The 27,031-nt window shown below is 32.9% G+C and overlaps 1 protein-coding gene across 1 annotated transcript in view; it reads right to left on the bottom strand.

Moving 5' to 3' along the window:
* LOC124365105 (dedicator of cytokinesis protein 9) overlaps positions 1–26,806 on the bottom strand; it is a 164,775-nt gene extending 137,969 nt beyond the window's left edge. Inside the window, exons 1-11 of the mRNA XM_046821046.1 lie at positions 26,559–26,806; positions 22,722–22,838; positions 20,232–20,404; positions 18,835–18,904; positions 14,912–15,039; positions 11,005–11,107; positions 9,452–9,623; positions 6,927–7,099; positions 4,689–4,841; positions 3,897–4,073; positions 3,258–3,424 (exon numbers count right to left, since the gene is read on the bottom strand). Coding sequence (XP_046677002.1) covers positions 3,258–3,424; positions 3,897–4,073; positions 4,689–4,841; positions 6,927–7,099; positions 9,452–9,623; positions 11,005–11,107; positions 14,912–15,039; positions 18,835–18,904; positions 20,232–20,404; positions 22,722–22,838; positions 26,559–26,657 — 1,532 coding nt within the window. The 5' untranslated portion in view covers positions 26,658–26,806. The remainder of the gene's footprint in view (positions 1–3,257; positions 3,425–3,896; positions 4,074–4,688; positions 4,842–6,926; positions 7,100–9,451; positions 9,624–11,004; positions 11,108–14,911; positions 15,040–18,834; positions 18,905–20,231; positions 20,405–22,721; positions 22,839–26,558) is intronic.
* Between the last annotated feature and the right edge of the window lie 225 nt (positions 26,807–27,031).

The raw sequence follows: 27,031 nt of genomic DNA, 5'->3' as shown, positions 1-27,031 counted from the left end.
TGCTCTAACAAAATTCAGAGGAGACATCAAGCTCATTGCTGTACAGTCTGAATAGTGGACGAGCTGTCCAAGCAAATGGCATTCGGTACTTGCCTAACCTGAAACAAAAATATGGTATTGGATGCTCTAACAAAATTCAGAGGAGACATCAAGCTCATTGCTATAAAGTCTGAATAGCGGACGAGCTGTCCAAGCAAATGGCATTCGGTACTTGCCTAACCTGAAACAAAAATATGCTATTGGATGCTCTAACAAAATTCAGAGGAGACATCAAGCTCATTGCTGTAAAGTCTGAATAGCGGACGAGCTGTCCAAGCAAATGGCATTCGGTACTTGCCTAACCTGAAACAAAAATATGGTATTGGATGCTCTAACAAAATTCAGAGGAGACATCAAGCTCATTGCTGTAAAGTCTGAATAGCGGACGAGCTGTCCAAGCAAATGGCATTCGGTACTTGCCTAACCTGAAACAAAAATATGGTATGCTATTGGATGCTCTAACAAAATTCAGAGGAGACATCAAGCTCATTGCTGTACAGTCTGAATAGTGGACGAGCTGTCCAAGCAAATGGCATTCGGTACTTGCCTAACCTGAAACAAAAATATGGTATTGGATGCTCTAACAAAATTCAGAGGAGACATCAAGCTCATTGCTGTAAAGTCTGAATAGCGGACGAGCTGTCCAAGCAAATGGCATTCGGTACTTGCCTAACCTGAAACAAAAATATGGTATTGGATGCTCTAACAAAATTCAGAGGAGACATCAAGCTCATTGCTGTACAATCTGAATAGTGGACGAGCTGTCCAAGCAAATGGCATTCGGTACTTGCCTAACCTGAAACAAAAATATGCTATTGGATGCTCTAACAAAATTCAGAGGAGACATCAAGCTCATTGCTGTACAGTCTGAATAGTGGACGAGCTGTCCAAGCAAATGGCATTCGGTACTTGCCTAACCTGAAACAAAAAATATGCTATTGGATGCTCTAACAAAATTCAGAGGAGACATCAAGCTCATTGCTGTACAATCTGAATAGTGGACGAGCTGTCCAAGCAAATGGCATTCGGTACTTGCCTAACCTGAAACAAAAATATGGTATTGGATGCTCTAACAAAATTCAGAGGAGACATCAAGCTCATTGCTGTACAGTCTGAATAGTGGACGAGCTGTCCAAGCAAATGGCATTCGGTACTTGCCTAACCTGAAACAAAAATATGGTATTGGATGCTCTAACAAAATTCAGAGGAGACATCAAGCTCATTGCTGTACAGTCTGAATAGTGGACGAGCTGTCCAAGCAAATGGCATTCGGTACTTGCCTAACCTGAAACAAAAATATGGTATTGGATGCTCTAACAAAATTCAGAGGAGACATCAAGCTCATTGCTGTACAGTCTGAATAGTGGACGAGCTGTCCAAGCAAATGGCATTCGGTACTTGCCTAACCTGAAACAAAAATATGGTATTGGATGCTCTAACAAAATTCAGAGGAGACATCAAGCTCATTGCTGTACAGTCTGAATAGTGGACGAGCTGTCCAAGCAAATGGCATTCGGTACTTGCCTAACCTGAAACAAAAATATGGTATTGGATGCTCTAACAAAATTCAGAGGAGACATCAAGCTCATTGCTGTACAGTCTGAATAGTGGACGAGCTGTCCAAGCAAATGGCATTCGGTACTTGCCTAACCTGAAACAAAAATATGGTATTGGATGCTCTAACAAAATTCAGAGGAGACATCAAGCTCATTGCTGTAAAGTCTGAATAGTGGACGAGCTGTCCAAGCAAATGGCATTCGGTACTTGCCTAACCTGAAACAAAAATATGGTATTGGATGCTCTAACAAAATTCAGAGGAGACATCAAGCTCATTGCTGTACAGTCTGAATAGTGGACGAGCTGTCCAAGCAAATGGCATTCGGTACTTGCCTAACCTGAAACAAAAATATGGTATTGGATGCTCTAACAAAATTCACTACCACAAATATTCATACTATTTTCTATCTACATTTATGCTAATGTTGTTATTTTGTTTCACATCATGTAATTTAAACATTTTTCTTCTAGCCAATTTTCTTTTTAACTTATTTAGGAACCACAGATAACTAAAGTTTTTAACAATGACTTGTTTTGCCCTTTGGATCCCAGAGCCCAAGGCTGCTGCCCAAACCGTGACGACCAGCACCCGAGAGGCCGGTACTACCCAAAACCACCAATGCCTATTTGTACACTTTTACAATGCTTCACATTTCACTCTGTACTGCCCTTAGTTTTATTTAAATTAAATTATTTCATTTTTGTTTTATAGCTTTTTAGATTGGCTATTGATTAACCAACATTAAAAATGTATTATGTAAATAATGATTTAGTACTTATGTGGTAATCAGTTACATAAAATAATCACTTCACACCACAAAGTGTATAAAAATTGTAATTAATACATTAGGTACATCTTAAAATTCATTAAAAATTATAAAACATTTTTTTAATATAAGAACTTTTTGTCAATCTAATAAGAATGAAGTATAAAAGAAGAATAAGAGAGTGATAACGACTTAAAATTGATAAAGATAGTCCTAATTTACTTAAAAACAAAACCAAACCAGTCGAAAAAACTTTAAAAGCTAGTAAATAAAATTAAAAATAATCTTTTCCTTAATGGCTGATCAGTCGGACGTAGGTGGTTTCAGCCTAAATCTCAGTGGTCCGATCAATTGGATGTTGGCGTACAACCCTTTGTGTGTTAAAAACCATTGTGTGAGTAATTTTGAAAGTATTACAATACTAATTTTAAGACACTTTACAATATCGTCATTCACTTTTCTATTGTTTGAAATGGCACACAACGGTTCTTATACATTTAAAAACTTTTTGAAATATTTAAGAAAACATGCTCTTTTTTAAAATGTTAGTAGTTTGTAACTCCATAACAAGCAAATTTAAATACTTGGTAAGATTAAAAATGTTAAAACATTTTGTTTTATACTTTAAATTACAAGAAAATACAAGTTGTTCTATAAGATATGTTATAGTTGGTCTTAATATGAAAAAATGGCGGCCAAAGTCTGGAATTTTAAATTCATATTTTTAATTGTCACTAAAAAGTAGGTCAAGTTACCCTTTTAAAATTTTCTGTAAATTTAGACTTTTTTTAGATACTAATGGTGGCAGAGCAAAAATATTATTAAAAAAGTACACATTATTATAAAAGTATATATTTTTATTAAAGGTATACTATTATAAAAATTGATCCACACCTTTGACAGCAAGACTTGACAGCTTTGTGTACTTTGAGTCCAAGTCTTGGATCCTTGGCGGAGCGCAGGTAAGGCTCCGACACCTGGCTGATGCTGCCCTGCAGTATCTTGTCTATCCTCAGCACGATGTATATGTCCGAGTGTGGCTTGCTCACACTGAATACTGCCTGTCAAGCATTAACAACTTGCTACACAATCAATAAAAATATCATGGGGGACTAATCATTAGAGTTGTAGTATTTGGTGTTTATTATCCAAATAAAATGACTTTCTTACACAAAAACAAATTTTTCAATGAGAATGCAGAATTGAGACCTGATTCTAAATCTCTTATATTTTTTTAGAACTTAAAAAGACTTGACAAAATATAATTACAATTTCTGTGAGCTTCAAAATGAGACATCAAATAATACCGTTACTAATAAAGAATTTTTAAATGGGAGTTGCCATAGAGGAAGAGGTAAATTTTGAATTAAACTCTACAATAACTGTGTAACTATAATTCATGTCTATAACAATTTCTTTCAATTCAATGTGAACAGTTTTTACTGATTAAAACTATTACGGTATTAAAACACATCACTATAAATGTATAACATTTTCTCTCAAGTCCAACAGTGAGCTATTGGTTTAATTTACCTGTCTCGGCCTCAGAGGACCTGACAACAAGTCTCCGAGAATATTCTCTGACATTCCCTCGGGATCCGCCAGCAGGCCCGACACCACACTGTGGTTTACATCTAAGTGGAAGTCCTCTGTCAGTTTTCTACCTTCTTTGGCATCATAGAGAGCTAGTGTAGTTAAATAAGGCTCCACCTTAAAAGTGACACATGAATTACGAACACAAAACAAAAGAATTGCCAATTAACACTTGCCAGCAAGTGGTTAAGTGTCAAATATTAGATCTGTAATACACTCAGCTGTTTTAAGTTCTGATAGGGAATGTGTTAAGGTATCAAACAAAACATAAGTATAACTATAGAAATACAATATAACTGATATAGACATAAGATATTACTGCGTAAATCTACTATATTCATGACACAAAAGTAATAGATTCAATACAAGTGTTATTTAGAATAGGGGTCATGTATTTTTATTTTCTGAATTTAAACTATTTTTTGACAAGATCTTGTTTTTTATCAGTGTCAAGTTCAAGACAAAACTTACTATGTCTAGATTAAATATTTTAATTAAAATCAGTCTCTGTGACAAGAATGCTATAACTTTATATGTAATATAAACTTAATGAAAATTTATAATAACATACATATAATAACATGTATATGTATCATATTAAGATTATAGTACTTAGTAATTCAATCCTAAATATTTTGGCATTGATTGTTATAGAGCAAAGCAATTAATGTATATTTTAGACATGTAATATGAATTAAAATTAAAATTTATAATAAAAATAAGTGAACATACCTGACACAAAATTTCTCTGTCGCCATTGATAGGTGCTTGCAATCTAAACTTGATATTTTCACATCGGACTAGAAACCTCTGACCAAAATGTTCTCTATAAGGTTCAACACTGGTTTCACTTTGAGCTTGTTGATTTCCTCCGGTTTTTGATAGCTAAAATAAAGATTAAAAGTGATTCTTGATCAATATTATTTTATATCTGAGTTAGTAAACTATACTTTTAACACTCTATTCACCATAAATTCTCAGTTTAAACATTTTGTAATGCAACAACAGTTTTGCCCCATTTGCAAGCATTTTTTAAATTTCAGTGATTTTTTTTTTAATTTTTTAAATCACAACAAATACAGATGACTTCTGCAAATATACTGTTTTCTTTGGGACTTTGAAGACATCGGACAGATGCAAATGCAGGATTGTCAATAGATTAAATTAATGTATTTTGTTATTATAGTTATCACGGTCGTTACATGTTTATGTTTGGTATTAATATGAAAATAAAACAATAAATTTTAATCTTGTTTATCGTAATTTTTATAGTTATTACAACAAAAGTATAAATACTATAAAACAAATATGACTGGCCGATTGGCCCAGCAAGTAACCATCCGCTTTCACATGTAACATATTGTTTTATCGTGAGTTCTCAGCTAGAATAAAAATTATATATAATGTACAAAATAAATCATGTTCTAGGCTTAATATGAAATGAAAAAAAATTATTGTTTAAGAAGTACAGTCTTAAGAACTTATTTATATATTTAAGTTACATTGTACAAGGGCTATCCAGAAAGTAAATAATGTTTCGCTCTGTAGCCGCTAGGGGCGGGACTGCCATGCTCATTTTGATGTTAGGGCATTTCTCCATTCAGTGGCTACCAGCCGTGATAGTGAGAGGTTACTGTTGTGCCTCTGACAAAAACAAGGGTGTCAGTTGCATCCACCACAGCATCATTTTTGGGTATATTTTTAGCAACTGACGTTCCAGCATGTGATATTGCATTATATTGTGCCTTTCGACAGACCAAAAGGAGGAGTCTGTAATAGAGTGAAATGATCTTTTTGATGTTTATCTGATTTATATACAATCATATTTTCACCAAGTAACTGAAAACTGTTTCTTTAATGTAAGCCAAATTCTGACGGTAAAGTAACATTCTGTTTCAAGAACACATTCTGTTTTCTGCTTTTATTAACTGAACTTTCTAACTTAATTATTTCTTCCTCCCTCCTTAATAATAAGTTTTCAAGTGTCACGTTTTCTCTATGAAGGTTTAGTATTTTAGTACATGCCTCCTCTAAGTCATAATTAGGAGTTGCTACAATTTTATTTAAACTCTCAACCTTTTCTACTAAAGTATTAGTTGTATCATGAGATAGAAACAATTTGTTTTCTGCTTCATTTACTACTAAGCAGTTTCCACAGACACAATTTTTTGCTTTTGAGAACTCATTGTATTCTCCCAAGCTTAGATCGGTACATTTAAAATGAGTCTATATAGAACAGTTTCTGCTACATAATAAAGCTTTACTACATTTACTGACATTTTTATTACATACATTACAGGGATATTCTACCGTATTTTCTCTGTTTTAACCATTTTATTAATGAATAGTTGTTTTTAATTTAATCATTTCTGTAATTAAAAGAGGTTATATTTTACAAAAAATAAATAAATAAATGCCAATGATCTTGATAGATGATATTTGTATTAATTGGCACCCCAACTACTTTATTCCAGATGCAAAGTAATAGTAGTCTCCAAGTACAAGGTCAATGTAACCAGTAATATACTGGTTCAAAGTGCCAGACAGATATGCACAGATTGACCAGTATAACTTATCAGTTATGTCCATCCGTGACTAATGTGGTCTTTCCGGTTCATATCACTGTTTTCAAGTTGGTATGCTATAAAATAATATAACTTAGTATTTTTTTTAATTATTCGCACTAGTTAGTCCAAAAGTTATTTTAATCGTTATAATACTGTTATCTTAGTGGAAAACATTATTCAAGTCTAGTAAGTAGAAAAAATCCTACTGTAGTAAAAACATGTGGTTTTTATTGAAGAAAGGTTATATTGTCTTTAAATCCAGATTAAAATAAAATCTAAGTAGAGAAAATAAATGTTTTTTTCTGTCATTCACACATTTAAATTGTCTTCAGGAAACAAAAGATAATATAGGGCTATAAGGAAAACGAACATCAAAACAGAAAAATATAAACAAAATACATACCGGCATGAAGGGATACACACTAAAGAGGCGCCTGCGGTTGTCTTTCCTGGCCAGAGCTATAGATGAGTCCGTCTCTCTTGCATACTTCATCAACTGGGGATTGACACTTTGCTCCAGACCCTTCAGGGTCCCATAAAGAGGTACTATCGTTGCTGAGGGTGTTACTGTTGTTGCTGAAAAAATAAGTGACAATTTAAAGCTAAATCGAGTGACAAATATTTTAAAACATTATATTTGAGTATTTCATCAACCCTCACAGCTCAATTTTCACTGTGGTGGAACTTACTCGTGTTAATTGGTTACCACAATTGTTACCAGCCTTGGGCAGGTTGCTTAACAGCAGTTACACAGGAAAGAAGAGAGAATGCAGTGAAAGATTGCATTGTGGGTTTACAATAGATATCTCACCATTAAGGAAATATTAACTTTGCACCAAGACTGAAGCGAAAAACAATGAGAAAGCAGCATTTCAGAAAAAAAAGTGAAGGAAGTATCTTCATCAAACAGTCCCTTTCAGGGTACGACAGTTTTGGAACATGATTGGAGAGATTCAATCTGTGAAATTCACCTGAAGTTCGTTGTACACACCAGAGGACTTTCAGAACAAACTTGGAGTGTTTTGGTGGGCAGAAGAGGCAGCATTCTGCTATGGCCAGTCTAGTTATCTGACAACAGTTACCATAATGAGGAAAAAACTGGAGAGCAAGTACAACTGGGATAGCAACTCGACTGCTTATGATTGTCTTGGGAGTGGCCAAGGCTAGCTAATGGAACCACATAACTTTATTTCTAGTGATAGATCTGGTACAAATCCAATTGTAGATAGGCAACTAAATACTATCACTAACACAATCTTATCATGTTATATGGTCGTTATATTTTTAATTGACCCTAAGCACCCACAAAATGATTTTCATATTGGAAAATGAAAAATTAATCTGTATATTTTCATTTTGTATACACCGGAGCATAAAAGTATTTGAATTTTAATTGGTAGTCAATGGGTTAATAAACAGGCGGCACAGAAACAGCAAAAACAGCATACTTCTCACTATTTGAAACTCACCTGAGGTATGGAATAGCTGTATGGGGGGGAACATCAGCAACAAATCTGCAAAGAATACTTATCTTACAAAAGGAGGCCATAAGGATTCTAGCTGGACTTGGAAGGATGGAAAGCTGTAGAGAAACGTTTAAGAACCTGGGCATTCTCACAGTTGTTGCAATCCACATCCACGAGCTAATACTGCATGCGGATGCAGCAGAACTACCCAGAAACAGAGATATACACCAACAACACCACACAAGGCAATCTGGTCTCTACAACCTTCCAAACCACCATCTTCAACTGTATGAAAGAAAGTCGTCATACAATGGGAAGAAACTTTACAACCATCTACCACCAGAGCTGCAATTGAAGAAGGGGAAACCCTTGAAATTGGCACTGCAGGAATGGCTAAGGACCCACCCATTCTACACACTAGAGGAATACATGCAGAGAACAATATAACCATTACCTTCATATTTTCTTACTTTATTTGTCATTTCAAATAAAACAAATTGTAAAATTGACTCCATTTGTAATCTCTAAGATTATAAATAAAGATTATTATGATTCTGATTCAGGAATTCTGGAATGACTATTTTCAAGTACCTTAGGTAGAAAAGAAAATAGAGAGATGAAATGATGGTCTTACAAGTTTGTTTGATTTTTTTACAAAAATGTTAAACAACAGCAGTATTGTTTATACCTGAACAACAGAAGACATGGACTATTACGTGTATCCAGTGTTAAAAGACTTGATTTCCGATGAAATACAGTGGCTAAGAAATTAAAACTTTTGTAATAAGAATACGGGTTCTGCACACCAACCACTTTACAGTTAGCCTTGATTTTTACTGTACCGGTTTATAATGTTAAACACAATTGATGATCTTATTAACAGTGAGATTTATTCTGTTATCAGGTTTGTGAATGCAAGTAACAGACAGGTGTTTTAGATTACAGATGTACAGTGAAAATACAATGAATAATAAAACGAGTTTAGAGCATCATAACCAAAAATGTTTCAAATCTATCTCATAATCTTTCTCTTTCACTCAAAGAATCAACTACTCTACAAACTTAAGTAAATAAATTTTAAAAACTACACATTACATTATTAACATATGTTATGCATTATAAAAGTTAAATTTTAATTTAAAATAAGGATACCTAAAACAACTTATCTCGTACCAGGCTTCAGAAATTCATGAAACAATTGAGCGAGAATTCACTATTCCTGTGTGGAAAACGGTAATATTTACTTCAGCAGATAAAAAACAGAAGACAGAGGAATAATGGATATGTATGTGGTAGTATAACAGTACAGTATATTGACTTTGGTTGTGGTATTATTATTTTACACCTACGTTCCACCACGGTTCATCATTTGTATAAATTTATTTAATATAAAATTTATTTTTTTATTTATAAGTATATAAAATTTATTTTAGAATATAAATCTTTCTTCTTTGGCACGAACCTCTTTCCAAAGAGGCAGCTCTTTTCTCCTCCTGTAACCGGTTCTGTTGCAGTACTTGTTGCAGTTTTGAAATCCAGTCCATCAGCTCAGCCTCGGACTCCGCTGCCAATGTGTATGACTTGTGTCCTGCCGTCATCCTCAATTCAAAACAGTAACGGCTTCGTTTTGAGTTCTAAAAAATAATCAGTTTTAATAATTCTTTAAATGTTAACATGTTTTTTTTATTTAATCATATTTCACACTTTACTATAAAATTATTAAGTATGAAGACCATTTTGAAGATTCAGCAAATAACTTAATTCTTAAATAAGATTTTAAAACTATACTTACTTTAGTAAATGTGTACTTTTCTAAATCTATAATCCAAAAAAGAAATTGGAGAGATGTAACTTGGCCAAATAAAGATTTAGACACAGATTTTTAAGTATCTTCTGTCTGGACTAACTTTTTCTTTCATAATACATGTGCTGTAATATGTCGAAACCCAAGAACAGTAAGTCCTGTTTTTGTTCATATAAGATTAAAATGTATACATGTTTGGATTCATCCAAAACTGCAATACTAGTGATGGAGAGTTTTATTGGTCAGGAATTAGTACATGAACAAAATATCAATATTCCTACAGAACCACTTGGGAACAAAATTGTTTAATCTGTGAAAAACAAATAACTGATAGTAAAAAAAGTATTCACACAAATCCAGATTTATTTTAAATAGGTCTGGGGCATGTATCTAGAAATTATTTTTTAATGCATAGACCTATCATAGAGTCAAAATATTAATACTGGGATTTAAAATAATCAAATGTAAAGGAAAAGATCATTTGCAATTAAATTGGCTATTTCTCGACTATGTATAACAATATTATACATAATGTAAAATTTACTTTACAAATACTTTGATATAAACGTAAATTTTGTTCAGCTCAGTTCATTTGTATTAATTTTTATTATATGTTTATTTGTGAAAACAATACATTTTGAAACTATAAATGACAAAATAGTTTTTAACATAAAAATTTTCTTTTATAAAACACATAAATACAAGCAAACAGAAAATAACATTTTTCAAGCATAGATTCGTCTTGTTTTTTTTAATTTTTTTTTATTTTGATGCCCTGAAATGATTTTTGAAATAATGTTTACCCATTGTAGGACACCTTATATGCACATAATACAATTCAGTTGTCTTAAAAAGTTATAGGCGTTATGTTCCTTATGAATAAACACTTTAAATTTCAGTGCAAAAGACTGTTGGTTTACATGTATTTATTTTCCCTGAAGGACAATATTTGAAAATTATTGTAAATGACAACTTAGAAAATTTAAATACGAGACAGATTCAAAATCTCTTAATTTCTCTATATAATTTAATCGGTCACCCCATTTAAACTTTAAAAGAACTAAATATATCTTCTAAGTGCACAAATTAGAGTTTTTATGGATTCCTTCTGTAAATTTCCTAAACAGAAAACAAATATCTTGGGGAAATTTTTAGAGTAATCCTAATAATTAATTTAGGCCTAATTAATTTCATACATTATAAATCCTTACCCTCACAACTTCTGTGCAAAAATCCATTACGATTGTTACTTTTGCTTCTCCCTTTTTCTCGTCTTTATGCAATTCAAGAATGTATGTTCCATCCACTTCTCTCCTGTAAAGAAAATGTATTTATTAAAAATCATAATCCTAATAACATAAATGAGAAAGTACCTTTTTTTGTTTGTTTTGCTTTCACACATAAACTATTCAACCGATTGTACAGAAATTTTAAATGGACATTCATACAGTCCATGGTATGAATATAAGTCTATTCTTATTTCAAAAATCCCTCCGGCTATGCCCCACTGGTCTTTAAAGCAGCAAAAAATTCCCATCTTAGTCTCTAAAGTTGTGAAATATTAATTGAAAGAGTGTATTAAATGTAATCAACTGTTCTATGTAAACATTTTTTTATGCCAGCACAACCATATTTAATTAATTTAACCACTATTTTTAATTAGTTTACATTTATATTGTGTAAATTCTCTAAGTAGTAATCATTAGTTTTCACACTGTTTTCAGATTTCCGCTATTAGGCAAGTACTCATCTACCTTAAAAAATGTCCAAAAACATAAGATGGTCAGAATTTAACTCTGAAGACTCTGTTTAAAGAAGTCGGCTGGAACTATGCTAGATGAAAGTTCGCTGGTCTGTGCTTTTGACCTAATGTACCAATTCGAACTCTAAATGTTCTAAAATATTATTCAATTTATTTCACTGAATATTTAAGCTGTTTATAAAGAAACACTTAAATAGTATCATTGTTAATATAGTTTTAACTGTACGTTTTTAGCAAATATTAAGTATTAGATATAAAAGACAAAGATATTATCTAACTTTTACTGTAAGTTTGAACACTGTTAGAAAACCCATCTTAGTTGTCTTTTGACATAAATAGGCTTTTCTGATCTTCTGTATGATATATAAATTCTTGATCGGGAAACAATGCAAAATCAACTATGGAACGAAAAATACTAAGAACTAAGTAAATTACAATGGAAATAAATATACACTTTTTGACGTATTTGTTTTATTGTGACAACTAGGCTAACTTAACATTGGCGTCGGAAATATAATGAACTCGAAGCAGCAATACATGTACAACACCTAATAAATTGCATGCAAAGCAGCAGGTAACTGCTAGCAGAGCAGATATAAAAGACAGTAGGCAAAATCAACTATGGAACAAAAAAATACTAAGACTGAAGTAAATTACAATGGCCATAAGTATACATATTTTCTTGATTGTGGCAAGAAGGCAAAGTCAACATTGGCGTCAAAAATTTAATTCTCTCTAACAAAATGTTCATACAGGTGCAAAACCTAATAAATTGCATGTGAAGCTGCGGGTAACTGCTGGTAATGAATATTATAGTCCTATATTGCCACATAATGTATACAGGTTATTATTACAATTCAAACAAAACAGGTGACTTTGTCAAAAATAAATAGTCCTTCTGACTCAGTCTGTTTGTAATAATCAATTATTTTTTGTATGCAACTGATATTTCAAAAACCATTCTATATACATAAAGATTTGTTTATTACAAAATGTTTAGGAACTGATGTTACAGGCATTACTTAAAACTTTTTAATTTTATTCAAAGCCCATAACTAATAGAATTTTGGTTTGTTAAAAACGTGCAATGCCCACTATAATATTAGAATGAAATTGATCACCAAGCTGGCTAATTAACAGGGGTAAAATATTTATAAAATCACTAGCGGGCCCGGCGCGCTTTGCTGCGCATTTCAATAATTTTTTGCAAAAGTTGCCCGCGGCTTCGCACGCAATTTCCCGTTGAAAACAGTACACTATATTCACTTATTCTTTTTCTATCACATTCTAAACATTGCTGAGATAATTGATAGTCGTTCCATCGTGAGCCTCTTGGGCGTATTATGAAGGTATGTACCATATTCCTGCCTCTATCTAGCTGTTACCCACGGCTTCGCACGCAAATCTTAAGAACCGAAGTCCTTATATTACTTAGTAAATTTTTTTTTTTTACTATAATAAATTTTAGATTAAATTAGTTATATCTCCGATGCCACGATTGAGCTTGCTTTGTTGTCTCGATCGAGAGAATATGTACACACGGAGTTTTGAGAACCATACTTCTGTCAAAAAAAACAACTAAGGTTGATTTTATAACATTCTTTATATTTGTAGCCAACGTAAGATAGTAATTATGATATCTGCATTGCTCTTCTGATCAAGCATGAGCATGGTTTATATTAAATAAATATTGCAGTTAAAGGTGAATTTTTACGTCAAATTTGAATTGTATTATCTGGATAGTAAAGTCTATGTTTAACAGTGATTGCAGAAACAGTTTAAACAAAATTTGTCGTTTCTCTTAAGCTTACTCTATGCTTTAAAACTATAAGTGTAATATATGTTTACAAAGAAACAGCTGATTAAAAATTTGAAAAGACGTTAACATATGTTTGCTGCAATGCATTTCTTATGGGTATTTCTGTAACCAGTGGGGTGGAATCCTGAATCGGGAAAGGGATGGGCATAGCTTATAAACCTTCTCCGTGGAAAAATACATATACGTACAAATTTTCATCATGATCGGTCCAATAGTTCACGATTCCATAAAGGACAAACATACAAACATTCATTTTTATATATATAGATTATTTGCACCAAGTTTGATCTTGTTTTAGCATTTCTTTGGTGACCAAAATATTCTACTGGGATTTACATGTAATTGATATCTTAAAAACCATTCCAGATACAAAAAATTTTTATAAGCATTTAAGAACTACTTTTCGAGTAGATCCATGAATAACAGTGAGATAGGTTTAAACAGCCGCCACCATATTGGGATAAAATGAAGTACTGAGCTAGCCAAGATATTTAAGATCAATATCTGTACCAAATCAACTTGTTGGCTTTTTTTAGACAGTTAACATTTTCACGTGCGGTTTTATATAGCACTGATATAGTCTATAGACTTTTGAAAAGGGGCTGTTTTGAGCTCTGGGGATCATGTTCAATGAAATTATGTAAAACTTTCCTTAAGTGCTACCAAGAGAATAATAATTACACTAGACCGATTATGAACAAATGGCATGAACAACTGAATGAATAGGGATCCAAGAAATGTCTCAAACTAGACTTTCCAGAATTCAAAGGGCTATAGCAATGGTTAAATACAGTGTGTAGTATAAAAAAGAGTACTTAAATGAGTATATTGACGTGGTGTTTTCTGATTTTCATAAATGAACATTGAAGGACTGCATACTTAATATTAATTGCTAAAATGTACAGTTAAAGTGTATATTTACTAAAACTTTTAATTTTCTTGCCAGGATGTTCTCTTACTCTGTGCTCAACAGTGGTTGCAGAAAAAGTTGAAATAAGAAGTGTTGTTACTATCAAGCTTACTCTATGCTTTCAAGACTATAAATGTAAACGAATTGAAAATAGTGGTTGGATTAATTAAACATATGGTTTAGCTGTCATAAAACCATGTTTAAACAGAACAGTTGATTACATTTAACAGGCTCTTTCAATCAATACTATTATAAAAAATTCTTTTCTTTTTCTCCTTTCCTAGATTTTTTCTGAGAACTTTACAATATTTTAATAGTTATTCTGATATTTGGGGTAGAACAAATCCAAAACATTAGAGACCATTATAATCGGTAAAAGAATTCTTAACTTATAAATGGTGTAACTAACACAAATTTGTGTTTGTTAAGTGATTTTGTTAAATTAAGACATCTTACAAAACGCTATAACCAAAACAAAGGAAAGAAAAGAAAACATAGCATGGATTAACGTTTATCAATATTCTTATGCAACAACATCAAGAAGCCAATTAGTCCTTCAGTGTTCTTAAGGGGCTTGGCAGATATAAAATTATATTGCAGTCATGAAATAATAAATGTTCTATTTACCTGAGATAGCAGTAACGACGCTTAAACGACTTTGATCCAATATTAACAAACATTCGGTCATTTCCAACTTCAGGACCCTTCATCAAATATCCTTGCTTGGTTATACCATCCTGTTTTGGAGACAGTTCCTGAAGTAACACAAACAAAATTTTATTATAATTTTGAATATTACATTTAACACGTTCACAGTAACGGCTTTTCCGGACTTTTTTTTATTCGCCGTCAAACTTATTAATAATAATGGCAAAAAAACTAACTGTAATCTTTTTTTACGTTAAACGTCTAAGTATAACAAGAAATGTATGTAGGGTTCGCAATTTTGCACAGTACAAATTTATTTCAATATGTTTTTTTCCGTGTCCCCAAGAGGTATCTAAAATTTAATTTACTTTAAAAGTTGAGCAATTGTGCTCCAAATGAGTGTTGAGTGTGGTGTTCCTCAGGGTTCCATACTTGATCCTCTTTTGTTTGTGTTGTACGTTAATGACTTGAGCACGGTACTGGTACACTGCAAGTCCCACATGTATGCTGATGACCTCCAGATATATCTCCATGTTAACATACACCAAATCGATGATGGCATTACCATGATCAACTCTGACATAAAAAAATGTACTGGACTGGACTAGTAAACACGGACTTAAACTAAACCACGACAAAACTAAACCAATTGTGATATCTCATTACCGCTCTCGATCTTTGATCGATTTTACATCTATACGAAACGTTACTGTGAATGGAACTGTACTACCTTATTACGATAAAGTTAAGAACTTAGGGCTGACAATAAACTGTACTCTTAGCTGGACTCATGCAGTGACAGAAACCTGTAAGAAAGTTTTTGCATCAATGCATTCACTGAAAAAACTGCAGAGGTTTTTGCCACTTCACATAAAACTGTTCTTGGTTAAAGTACTCATACTGCCTCATTTTTCTTACTATAACAGTGTGATGATCGACATGACTGTGGCTTTGGGTGAAAAACTCCAGAGAACCCAAAATTATTGTATGAGATATGCATTTGATCTCAGGAGAGATGAGCATATAACACCCTATTATATTAATTCAAAGATTTTGAAGTTGAATGACCTCAGATCAATAAAAATCAGAGGTTAAATGTAAGAAAGGGCCATGAGGGCCTAATTTCGCCTCAAATAAAGAAATATTTCATTTCATTTCACAATAGTCTGAGGTATTTATTTAAGCACGGGATTAAATTTAATAAACTACCAAGACAGGCAAACAATAAAGAAATTCATAGCAACATCAGTTGTAAAAGATCACGTGTACCTGATGGGGTACACGTCGTCGTGAACCGTCGATGTTAATCAAATAGCATCCCTCAATATTGTAATAAAACATAGGTAAGTACAATAAAATCAAACTCATTCAATATGTTTCAAATAGACCTACTGTAGTCATAATAGATAAATGTGTAAATTTATAAATATAATAAAACCCTAGTGCAAATGTTACCATTCATATTGTACCATGTACTTTTATTGAATAAAGTTGATTGACTGATTATTTCGTTTAGCACTTCAATTACTGGATATCATTCTGTTTAGTATCTCAACATAACAAAAAAGTCTGTAACAATTTATTTCATTATTATCAAACCATCTATCAGTGATGAACATTACTAAGTGTAAAGGTTGTTAAAGACTTTCCGTGACAATATTACTGAACACGTAAAGTGAGTCAGGATTAGAATGTAGCTTGTAACAAAAATCTTCAGTGATTGATGGGTCAGTTTTGCAATACAAGGCTATCTCTGCCCGCCTAGTGACAGTTGAGACGGAAATGTCAGTCACATATATCCTATTAGAGTTATATCATTGCTATTCAGTCTTGAAGTAACAATACTCACATTGATGCATATCTATTTATAGACTCTTTAATCCTGTGGAATGTTATCAGTTCTATTAAGGTACTCCTATGAGATTAGGAGTAGTTAAAATACAAAAAATAAAATTCTTGAAACATGTGCAAAATGAGCTGCTGCAATTGCCTTCCAGTAAAACCCATGTCCAGAAGGATGAATGTGGGCTGCTTCTTCGATTATTGTCTCTAGTATACAACTGTGTGTTTTTGTTAGTATTTTTGAATGTTCATGTGTAAATTAGTATTTTTTTATATTTTTAAAACTGTGTTTATTTTCAAGTCTGTGTATACCAGAACCATTGCTTAAACTGCTGGAACCATTGTTAGAACTGCTGGTTTTAGACATGTACATTTTGAATTTGTTACACATCATTAAAGATGTTTGGATTCCAATAGAATAGCAGCTAACAATCTTTGAACCGTTTGGAAATCACTCGACTTGATCATTAAAGTGAATACCAAACACAATAATAATCCCAGATTAACAAAGGCATTTAGAAGTACAACAAAAAATGCAAAAAGATTAGTATAACTTGAGCTGAGAAGGGCCATATGTTATACGGCTTATATAAATAAATTAAGAAAAATGTTAACAGTTTTTCACACAGTAAGCCTCTTCCATTAAAACTGATGTGATTATTTTTCTAAAAAATGTTACTACATAAATCTTTGTATTTATAAAGCAGAGAAAATATCAGACAAGAAAATGTTGTTTGAGATTAATGTTAGGGTAACCACTCTTATTCTAACGTAAACAATCTGTTATTTACACAAAGATATTCCACATTACATAAATTATATCTAAAAGCAATTCACGAACCATGTGAACAATCCATTGGAGAATTTCAAAGATTCAAATTTTTACTAATATCTCCTTAACGATGGAAGGTACATAATAAAAGGAGAAAACCCTGCCTCAATGACGTGTTAGTAGCGAATGTTTAACTGCAGAATGGACAGACAAGAGGGTTGCCTACAGGGCAGCATTGCACCCATTCAAGGACCAGGCACACTCCTTCTTGTTTGGCTTACGATAACGCCAATACCAAGATCATTATACCTAATGATCATGATCATTAGGATCTCAATTGTGATATTACATTTCACAATATATACTAAGATATTTTTCAGAAATTCACAAAGTTCCTACTATTGAGCACTGCCTGAATAAAACCATCTCTTTAATTATTGGAAAAAAGACCTTTTATTTGATGTTGATGGTATTAGTCTTATAACCCCTATTCTATAACTAAATTAATTATTCTCATAAGCCATACTAGGTTTTGTATTTGATGAAAAATAGTTTGACAAAATTTTTAGTTTCCAACAAATATATTTCCAAATTTTGGATTTAAATAAATTAAAGTACACACAATATTTTAAGTGTAAAATATTAACTTGTGTTACAAGTATACACTTTAAAATAAATGATCATACACATTACAAGTAACCCATACAAGCTCAATCTTCAAAATTACAATATATCATTAAAAATGTTCTTAAAAAAAACAGAGATGTGGATCAAACAAAAACAAACAAACTATGAGTGCCTTTTGAATTGAAATCGAACATTGTCAATATAACACATATAAAGTGCTGATAGTTACATTTCTTATGTACATAATAACCAGATATACTTTTTGCAAAGTCAGAAAAATGGGTTTTTTAAGACACCCATCATGTTTATTTGATATGAGGATCGAATATTCATTGGGTAATATTGTATAAAATCAATTAAAGCTTATGAGGATAATAATTTCTGACTATATATATATATATATATATATATATATATATATACACGTCAGTTTATATATATATATAACGTCAGTATTGCAGCACAACGCCAAGTCTAGATATACTTATAAATATAGATATACTATAAATTACATATAAACTATTACATTTTAAATTCAAATGTTTTTTATAATTTGATAATTTTTGTACGTTAAGGTGTGAAAATAGTTGTTAAATAAACGCCATCAATTAGTTATATATATATATATATATTCATACAGCTAACTAAACTACTTTCATACCTCATCCAACTGGTCAGCATCAGTGTCAACTTCATACACTTCATCTTTCAGTTCGTCTGATTTTAAAATTCTGAAAACCATGAATAAAAATAACTTCAATATAATATTACAAAAAACTTAAATTTGAACAACAAAAGATATAAAATATAAGCATATAAAGTATATGTCTGATTATATGCATGTAACTTAAATGTTATTTCTTATTTGTTTTATAGGTTATTCAAATGTACACTGAAGATGGCTAAATGCTGAAATATGTGCCTGTAAAATAAAATGTTAAAAAGGGCTTTAGTTTCCTATTTTTATATTAATTAGATATCCATATTCTTCTTAATGGCATTCAGTTCTGTTTTCATGAGTAGAATTTTTAAAACTAATACTATTTTAAGGTGCAGCATTGTAATTAAGTAATAAACAAATGAAAAAAGAAACAGCTTTGGTATATTGGTCTTGCCGTTGTATAAACGTTTGACTAGTATAATTGATATGCATGTAGTTAGTAGCACTTTCAAAAGTACCAAAGTAGGATGAGAGCACTTATACCACTGGATAATGTGCACTGGCACTGGCATGAGATGAAAGTTAATCTCAACAGACAGCTTACGGACAGAAACAACCTGCAGATGTCAGGAGGGATAAGCATGTAGGGGAAGAAGTGCCCCATTTCTAGTGGCAGAAAGAAAAGACCCGCTTCCACACCATTGAACAGGTTTACCAGTGTTGTACTTCATGGAATATTCACTAGATAGCAGTGCTGCCAACCGCTTTGTTTTGGCTTCAACTCTTAACATGGCAATGCCTGATCTGTTCGTAAACATCTATGGTATCAGAGAAAAGGTTACACTGATTACACAATAATGTCTATAATCATCTCCAAGTTTCTTCCACTGGTAAACATTATTTCTTTATTATCTTGTGTCACTGAACCTGATCAACATTTAAATAATAATATATTTCCTTTTGATTTCTATAACTAACTGTGTGATAATTTTCTCACAGCATGTCAGCAAGTATGAAATAGCAACACCATGGAGAAGTCATTGCTACGACACACAACTGCTAGTACAATCATGTTTTTAATTGTGTCATTTTTTAAGGATAACCAACCAGTACTGAATGATATATTTGTTTTTAATTATTTGTAATATGATCATTTATTTTACTACAAAGAGGAAAAGTTTCTTTGAACGTCTGAATGTATATACAGAAGCCATCACTTAAATTTTATACACAAGTGTGCAACCCACAGTAAATCTAGGAACTATATAGATTTTTAAACCACTTTTGAATACCAGTAAGTTAACATAACTCGTATTCACTCAAAAATTCTCTAGTGAAAATAAGTAGATATTATAAAAATAAGAAAGTTTAGCTAAACAGGGACAGTAAGAACTTACTTTGGCAGTTCTAAATAGCTGCCAGAGTAGGCACTATATTTGTAGTGTATGAGGGTCCAGTTGGAGGTGTAGCTCTTGAGACATTCCCGCACAAACAGACAGCACTCCTTGACCTCTGCACTGTGTGGTATGTTGGGGTGGACAGTACGAAACTTGCGTGGTAACACAACATGCTGTAACAAACAAGCCATCAATTATTTACTCATCAACAAACACTGCTGCTTACAGGAGAACTGGTGGGATAGCCAATTTTATAATATTATATAGTACAATTCTTACAATTAAACCTGCAAACATTTCAAAAGAATCCTAATGTTAATGTTCCAAATTTTGTAATGTCCTAATTTGAAGTGCACCAACAAAGAAATTTGAATAAAGGATTCTTGGAGCAATCAGAAAATTTGTAATTTAATGCAAATAATAAAAGGTACACAGTTTCTTACACAAATTTATATTTTGTGCAATGACTTTCAAAATAAAAGATTTAGTCTTCAAGTAGCTCAACAATGGATTATGTAGTTTGTTGTTATTTAAAGCTGATTTACACAAGTAGGTAGAGCAAGTTACGCCACCGATTTTACATTGTATAGCATTTGTAAAATACTGTAGTTTAGGTGGTTGGGATTTGATGCAGATATCTTTTACAACCGTATTGGGATTATATATAAATAAAAAGGACATGAAATGACACTGATTTGACAACATGGAAGAGGTCAAAAAAGCAAGAGAGCAACTGTCAACCATTACTAACAATAACTATAAAACAGTGAAAGCACCAGTTGGACAAATATATTTAAAGTAATAGAGAGTGTTTTGATTGGAATAAAATTTTTTTTTAAACGAGGTCTGTCCAAAAAGTATCCGACCGCCGACCAGTAGGCGGCCGCGGCATAACCGACCGGCTCAAACCGGTTATTGGAGGGAAGGGTGAGCCTACTCCTTCCCATATTAGGCATTGAATACGATCTGGTCACTCAGTGAGTCACAACGCTCTGTTCCGTACAGTACTGCCGTGTGTGTGCGTCACATTTCAATATGACTGAACGTGTTAAGCAGCGCATTTGCATTAAATTTTGCCAAAAACTTGGCCATTCAGCATCAGAGATGATTATTATGATACGGAAGGTTTATGGTGACGTGTCTATGGGCGATACACAAATAAAAGAGTCTTTTAGGTGGTTTAAAAATGGCCGCATATCAGTGGAGAGTGATGACCCATCTAGAAGGCCAGAAACGCTGAAAATGTTGAACTTGTTCGTGCAGCAATTAATGAAAACCGTCGATTGACTGTCCGAGAGCTGGAAGAAGATTTAGGAATACCAAAATCGTAAGTTTGTAACATTTAAAATAAAGATTTAAAAATGAACCGTGTTTCGGAAAAATTTTTTCCGTTTGCTGAAAGAAGACCAAAAGAACTGTTGACTTGAAATCGCACAGGACAATCTGGATTTGATAAAAAGTGACCCAGGGCTATTTAAAAAGGTTGTTACTGGTGATTAGTCATGGGTTTATGGCTACGACCCTGAAACAAAGGCTCAATCTTCACAGTGGAAAACTCACGAAGAGAACGGCCGAAAAAAGCAAGACAAAGTCGAAGCAATGTCAAGACAATGCTGACAGTTTTTTTTACCAGGACGGCGTTGTTCATCATGAATATGCTCCAAGAGGCCAGACAGTGAATAAAGAGTATTATCTTGAGGTCCTAAGGCGGCTACGAGATGCAGTGCGAAGGAAACGACCTGAACTGTGGACAAGCCGTGACTGGATCCTGCACCACGACAACGCGCCAGCTCATTCCTCAAATCTTATTCAGCGTTTTTTGGTCAAACACGACATCAACCAACTACGACAGCCTCCCTACATAGCCCCTTATGACTTCTGGCTATTTCCGAAATTAAAAATCCCTTTGAAAGGAAAAAGATTTGACGATGTTTAACAAATAAAACAAAATGCGACGAAGGACCTGGCCAATCCGCAAAATGAATTTAAGGAGTGTTTCCGGAAGTGGGAGGAGCGTTGGAATAAGGTAGTGGCTTGTGGAGGGGAGTACTTTGAAGGGGACCAGATTGCTGTTGCCGCCGAGTAACTTCAGTTCATGCTAGACGTCAAGGTCGGATACTTTTTGGACACACCTCGTATATAGTTTTTTTAATAAATAATTCCGGTTTATTTGGACACCCACTCAAGTTGATTACGTCCATATTTTCACATATTGTCATTTTTTGCACCGAACAGATACCCCAATTTGTTTTAAATATCTGTACTTGTGCTTAGATATTGGTACTTATATAGGTAACAGTTTTGGTCATTCAATTTATTCTAAGTGACTAGTTACATAAAAATAATTATAAATTATAACAGCTTACCTTTAGCTAAGTGGATATTTAAACTGGTAACCTCCAGAATTGATAGCAGATGAAATGTGAAAAACTTTTATGGAGAATGAACATTTAAAACCCATCCTGTATAAGATACATAAACTGAGCTTACCGATACATCATCAGGTGGGTAGAGGAGCAGCTCACGTTGAGGATCATTCTGTATTAGTGTTTTGTTTTTGAGGATGTAACTCTCAAAATCAATTGGTTCCACAAGTGTTGGTTTGATCTACAAATAAAATACATTGCAGATGTAAATAAGTTAATTTTATGAAGTTAATAATGTTTCAAAAGCTAATAAATATTTACTAATTTCTCATTAAATAGTACCATGAACTTCCTTTAATACCCTCTCTGCGACATGAGATATGTACGGACTTCAAGATAGCAGGATTATTACTAATGTGTACCTGCCAGTCAATTTGTTACACTATGAGACCTAAGTATCTAAATTATATGTTGTTAATACCCTCACTGCGACATGAGATATGTACGGACTTCAAGATAGCAGGATTATTACTAATGTGTACCTGCCAGTCAATTTGTTACACTATGAGACCTAAGTATCTAAATTATATGTTGTTAATACCCTCACTGCGACATGAGATATGTACGGACTTCAAGATAGCAGGATTACTAATGTGTACCTGCCAGTCAATTTGTTACACTATGAGACCTAAGTATCTAAATTATATGTTGTTAATACCCTCACTGCCACATGAGATATGTACTGAATTTTTTTTATAGAAAGAATGCTAGTAATGTGTATTGCCACAGTCAATTTGTTAAACTATGATACCTAGCAAGATTGCTAGTGATGTCCTTCTGCCACAGCCAATTTCTTAAACTATCATACGGTACCATAGAAAGAATGCTAGTAATGTGTATTGCCACAGTCAATTTGTTAAACTATGATACCTAGCAAGATTGCTAGTGATGTCCTTCTGCCACAGCCAATTTCTTAAACTATCATAAGGTACCATAGAAAGAATGCTAGTAATGTGTATTGCCACAGTCAATTTGTTAAACTATGATACCTAGCAAGATTGCTAGTGATGTCCTTCTGCCACAGCCAATTTCTTAAACTATCATACGGTACCATAGAAAGAATGCTAGTAATGTGTATTGCCACAGTCAATTTGTTAAACTATGATACCTAGCAAGATTGCTAGTGATGTCCTTCTGCCACAGCCAATTTCTTAAACTATCATACGGTACCATAGAAAGAATGCTAGTAATGTGTATTGCCACAGTCCAATTTGTTAAACTATCATATGGTACCATAGAAAGAATGCTAGTGATGTCCTTCTGCCACAGCCAATTTCTTAAACTATCATACCATAGAAAGAACGCTAGTAATGTGTATTGCCACTGCAATTTGTGAAACTATATGTTTGTAAACCTAAGTAGCTATTTTATATGTTGTGACATGAAACCCTAACTGCAACACAAAATATAATACCTTATGTCAGCAGCACTAGTAGTACATAACATGCATCCGCCACAGTCAATGTTAATCTGTGTGTCTAACAGCTTTATATTTTATTTTTTTATGTTTTTTTAGTAACACTTATTGCCAGTCATATTTTACAACATTCACAAACGTTGTAAGTTAAAAAATTACAAATACATTTAATAATCAGCACCAAAGGCAGGATCAGTAAAATCCTAACATCATCAAACAGCACAATCACAAATCAGTGGCATTTAATTGGTGACCGAGTTGAAAATTTCTTCTCTGTGATACTGGTTTGTTCATTAGCATGTTTTTTCTTGTTTCTTAATTTAGGTGCATGGTTGATCCTCTGAAGAAAGGAGGATACCAATTCTCGCAATTGAACATATATTGAGATGACAACTCCGGATTTGGTTACAGCATTGGTGTGACAGATGTCACTCATGAAGATGAACAAATTTTATTTCCTTCATCATCCGATAATTTTGGGTGTCATCCCTCGACACATGAATGTTCCTCTAAATGTCCCATACATATCAATTCCACTAAAATCACCTGGATATAGTGCACGTCATGAACTCATAAACACTTATATTAGTTGCTTGTTCAATTCTCTATCAAGTCCATTTAATTTTACGTGTACTACTGTATATTTAACTTATGTTTTTTATAAAAAAGATTTCTTTCATTACTGTAAGGTTACAGACTTTTGTCTGTTTATATTGAAAGCCTACATATTTATTAAGTTAAGTATATTTTTAAAATTTGCAAGCACTAAACGAATTTTTTTGTACTAACAAACAATAACAATAACAGGATCTTTATTATTGAACAGTGCTTGCCTATCTATATGTTTTTCAGTTATTTTGACAATTACAGAAAAGAGTGGCATCCAATCCTCAAAAAACAGTGTTCTATTTTTGTAACATAACAAATAGCTAATCCATGAAATTCTGTTATCCATTTTGAACTGTTATTTTTTCTTTGTTATTACATAAAAATGAAGAGATTACACAACTTTTAAGGCAAAAGTTTCTTTCATGTCTCTTTTTCGTCACGTCCCGTAACACCTATAATTGTTCACAGTTGGTTTGAATAATTTTATGAAGCACACAGATTGTAATCAGAATTTGGCAGGTCAGACAGCTTACAACAAAGTAATTTCAAACTATGTGTAGGATTTCTTAATATTTAATTAAATTTGCCCTTCAGGATGTCTCCCCCGTAACAATGGAAAATGGCTGTTAATTTGGAACAGTAGGTATTGTTATGCAATACATTAAAAGAAGCTCGCAATATTTGATTGTAAATAATTATAATTAGAATGTTTTTGTAAGTTTTTCGATAGTTTAGATATTTCTAATCTATAATATCGTACCCTGATTTAATTTTGTTGGTGGTCTGTTACTTTACTGCAGTCGAGTATGCTAGTCTAAAAAAAGGGTGGCAAAGTGGGAAAGAATTTAATAATCAGCCTACACTCATTATTCAGTTGTTGTCCTCGAACAATTCTATATATTATCCAAACTTCCTTATTATATATAATTTTATGAAAAAAAATTATAATAATAATATTAACAACAAGAATAACACATTACAATAAAATAAACTATCAGTAACATTAAAAAATATCAAAACCAACTTTAGCCTAGACATACGTATCAGAGATACTTTACAATACTTGCAGCTAGACCAGAGAGCAGTGAGCAATTGATTTTGTGAAATGGAGGAAAGGAATTTACCCACAAAGGCGCACTTTTCTGCGGTACAAAAAATTACAAAGATGGATAGTCTGACCGCTCTCGATAAGAACTATCAACCTCATATTCGCCAATTTCAAATCTGCAAAACCCAAGTTGAAGTCTTATGTTAAATTAAATAAATTGTAATACCAAATTATCCACTTGATAAAACAACTGAAAAATTCAATAAAAATGACAGAATAATCAGTGTAGTCTGCTCATTAAATTTTATCCCAAAATGGCTCAGACTTCAATTTGCCTAAGGTCAGACAAAACTGTCTGAACACATAAGTTATCAGAGGTACTTATTTAGTTTTAGGCCTAGCTCCTGATGATTAGCCTGTTTTAATGAATCAAAATAAAAACTATCCTAATATTTTGTAATAATATGAAATTCAATAGGAATTGTTAAAGACATAGATGTAATGAGAGAGGAGGGCAAAATCACTTGATCAGCAGTTTCTCTTATTTACATCCTCAAGAATATCCTTGTCCCGTCTCAAAATCCTCGATTCTGGCACAGCCGGGTTCCAAAATATCACCAAAAACAATTTTATTATAAAAACAGTAGGGCATGGCCCTACCCGTCTTCTTTGTAATTTGGCTACCTCTTAAATAAACTTCAACGAAGTTTAAGGTTTGTATTTATTCTGACAATGATGACATACGAAAAAGCTTATGCTACCATAGAGAATCAGTCAAAACAGGTAAATTTTGAACTGTTTTACAGTTCCATACTCCCAAGTTTTACCTGGTCTGTGCTCTCACGAACAACCTGAGAGACGGTTTCACGCAACTGTGCCGCCATGCCTGGTCTTCCAAGCCCACGAGAAAACTTTCTTTCACTCATTATTAGTGGTAGATCAATACATTAAAGATAAGTGAGTAAACTTCAACATTTTTACAATGTTTACATTCACAGAAAGATGTCACGAAGAGACACTAACGCATCCCAATAAGTAACAAACTGTCACAGCTGACTCATTCTGTTGAAGCTGCTGACTGGAAGATTATACTTTTTTTTCGACTAGATATTGTATAAGATAATGTTTGTTGTGTAAAGCAAATTATCCAAATGCGGCTCGTAGCAACGAATCGGGCTTTTAAGGTGTGTTTTCCTAGCGACCGACGCGTACAACGCAAAACGTCGGCGTTAACGTATAATATAATGAGTGGCATAAAAGTGTTTTCCTACAAATCGGCTATATTCAGTTCAGCTCAGCA

This window comes from Homalodisca vitripennis, chromosome 6 (assembly GCF_021130785.1).
Source record: "Homalodisca vitripennis isolate AUS2020 chromosome 6, UT_GWSS_2.1, whole genome shotgun sequence".
Classification (NCBI taxonomy): domain Eukaryota; kingdom Metazoa; phylum Arthropoda; class Insecta; order Hemiptera; family Cicadellidae; genus Homalodisca; species Homalodisca vitripennis.
This window is presented reverse-complemented; position numbering and strand designations above follow the sequence as displayed.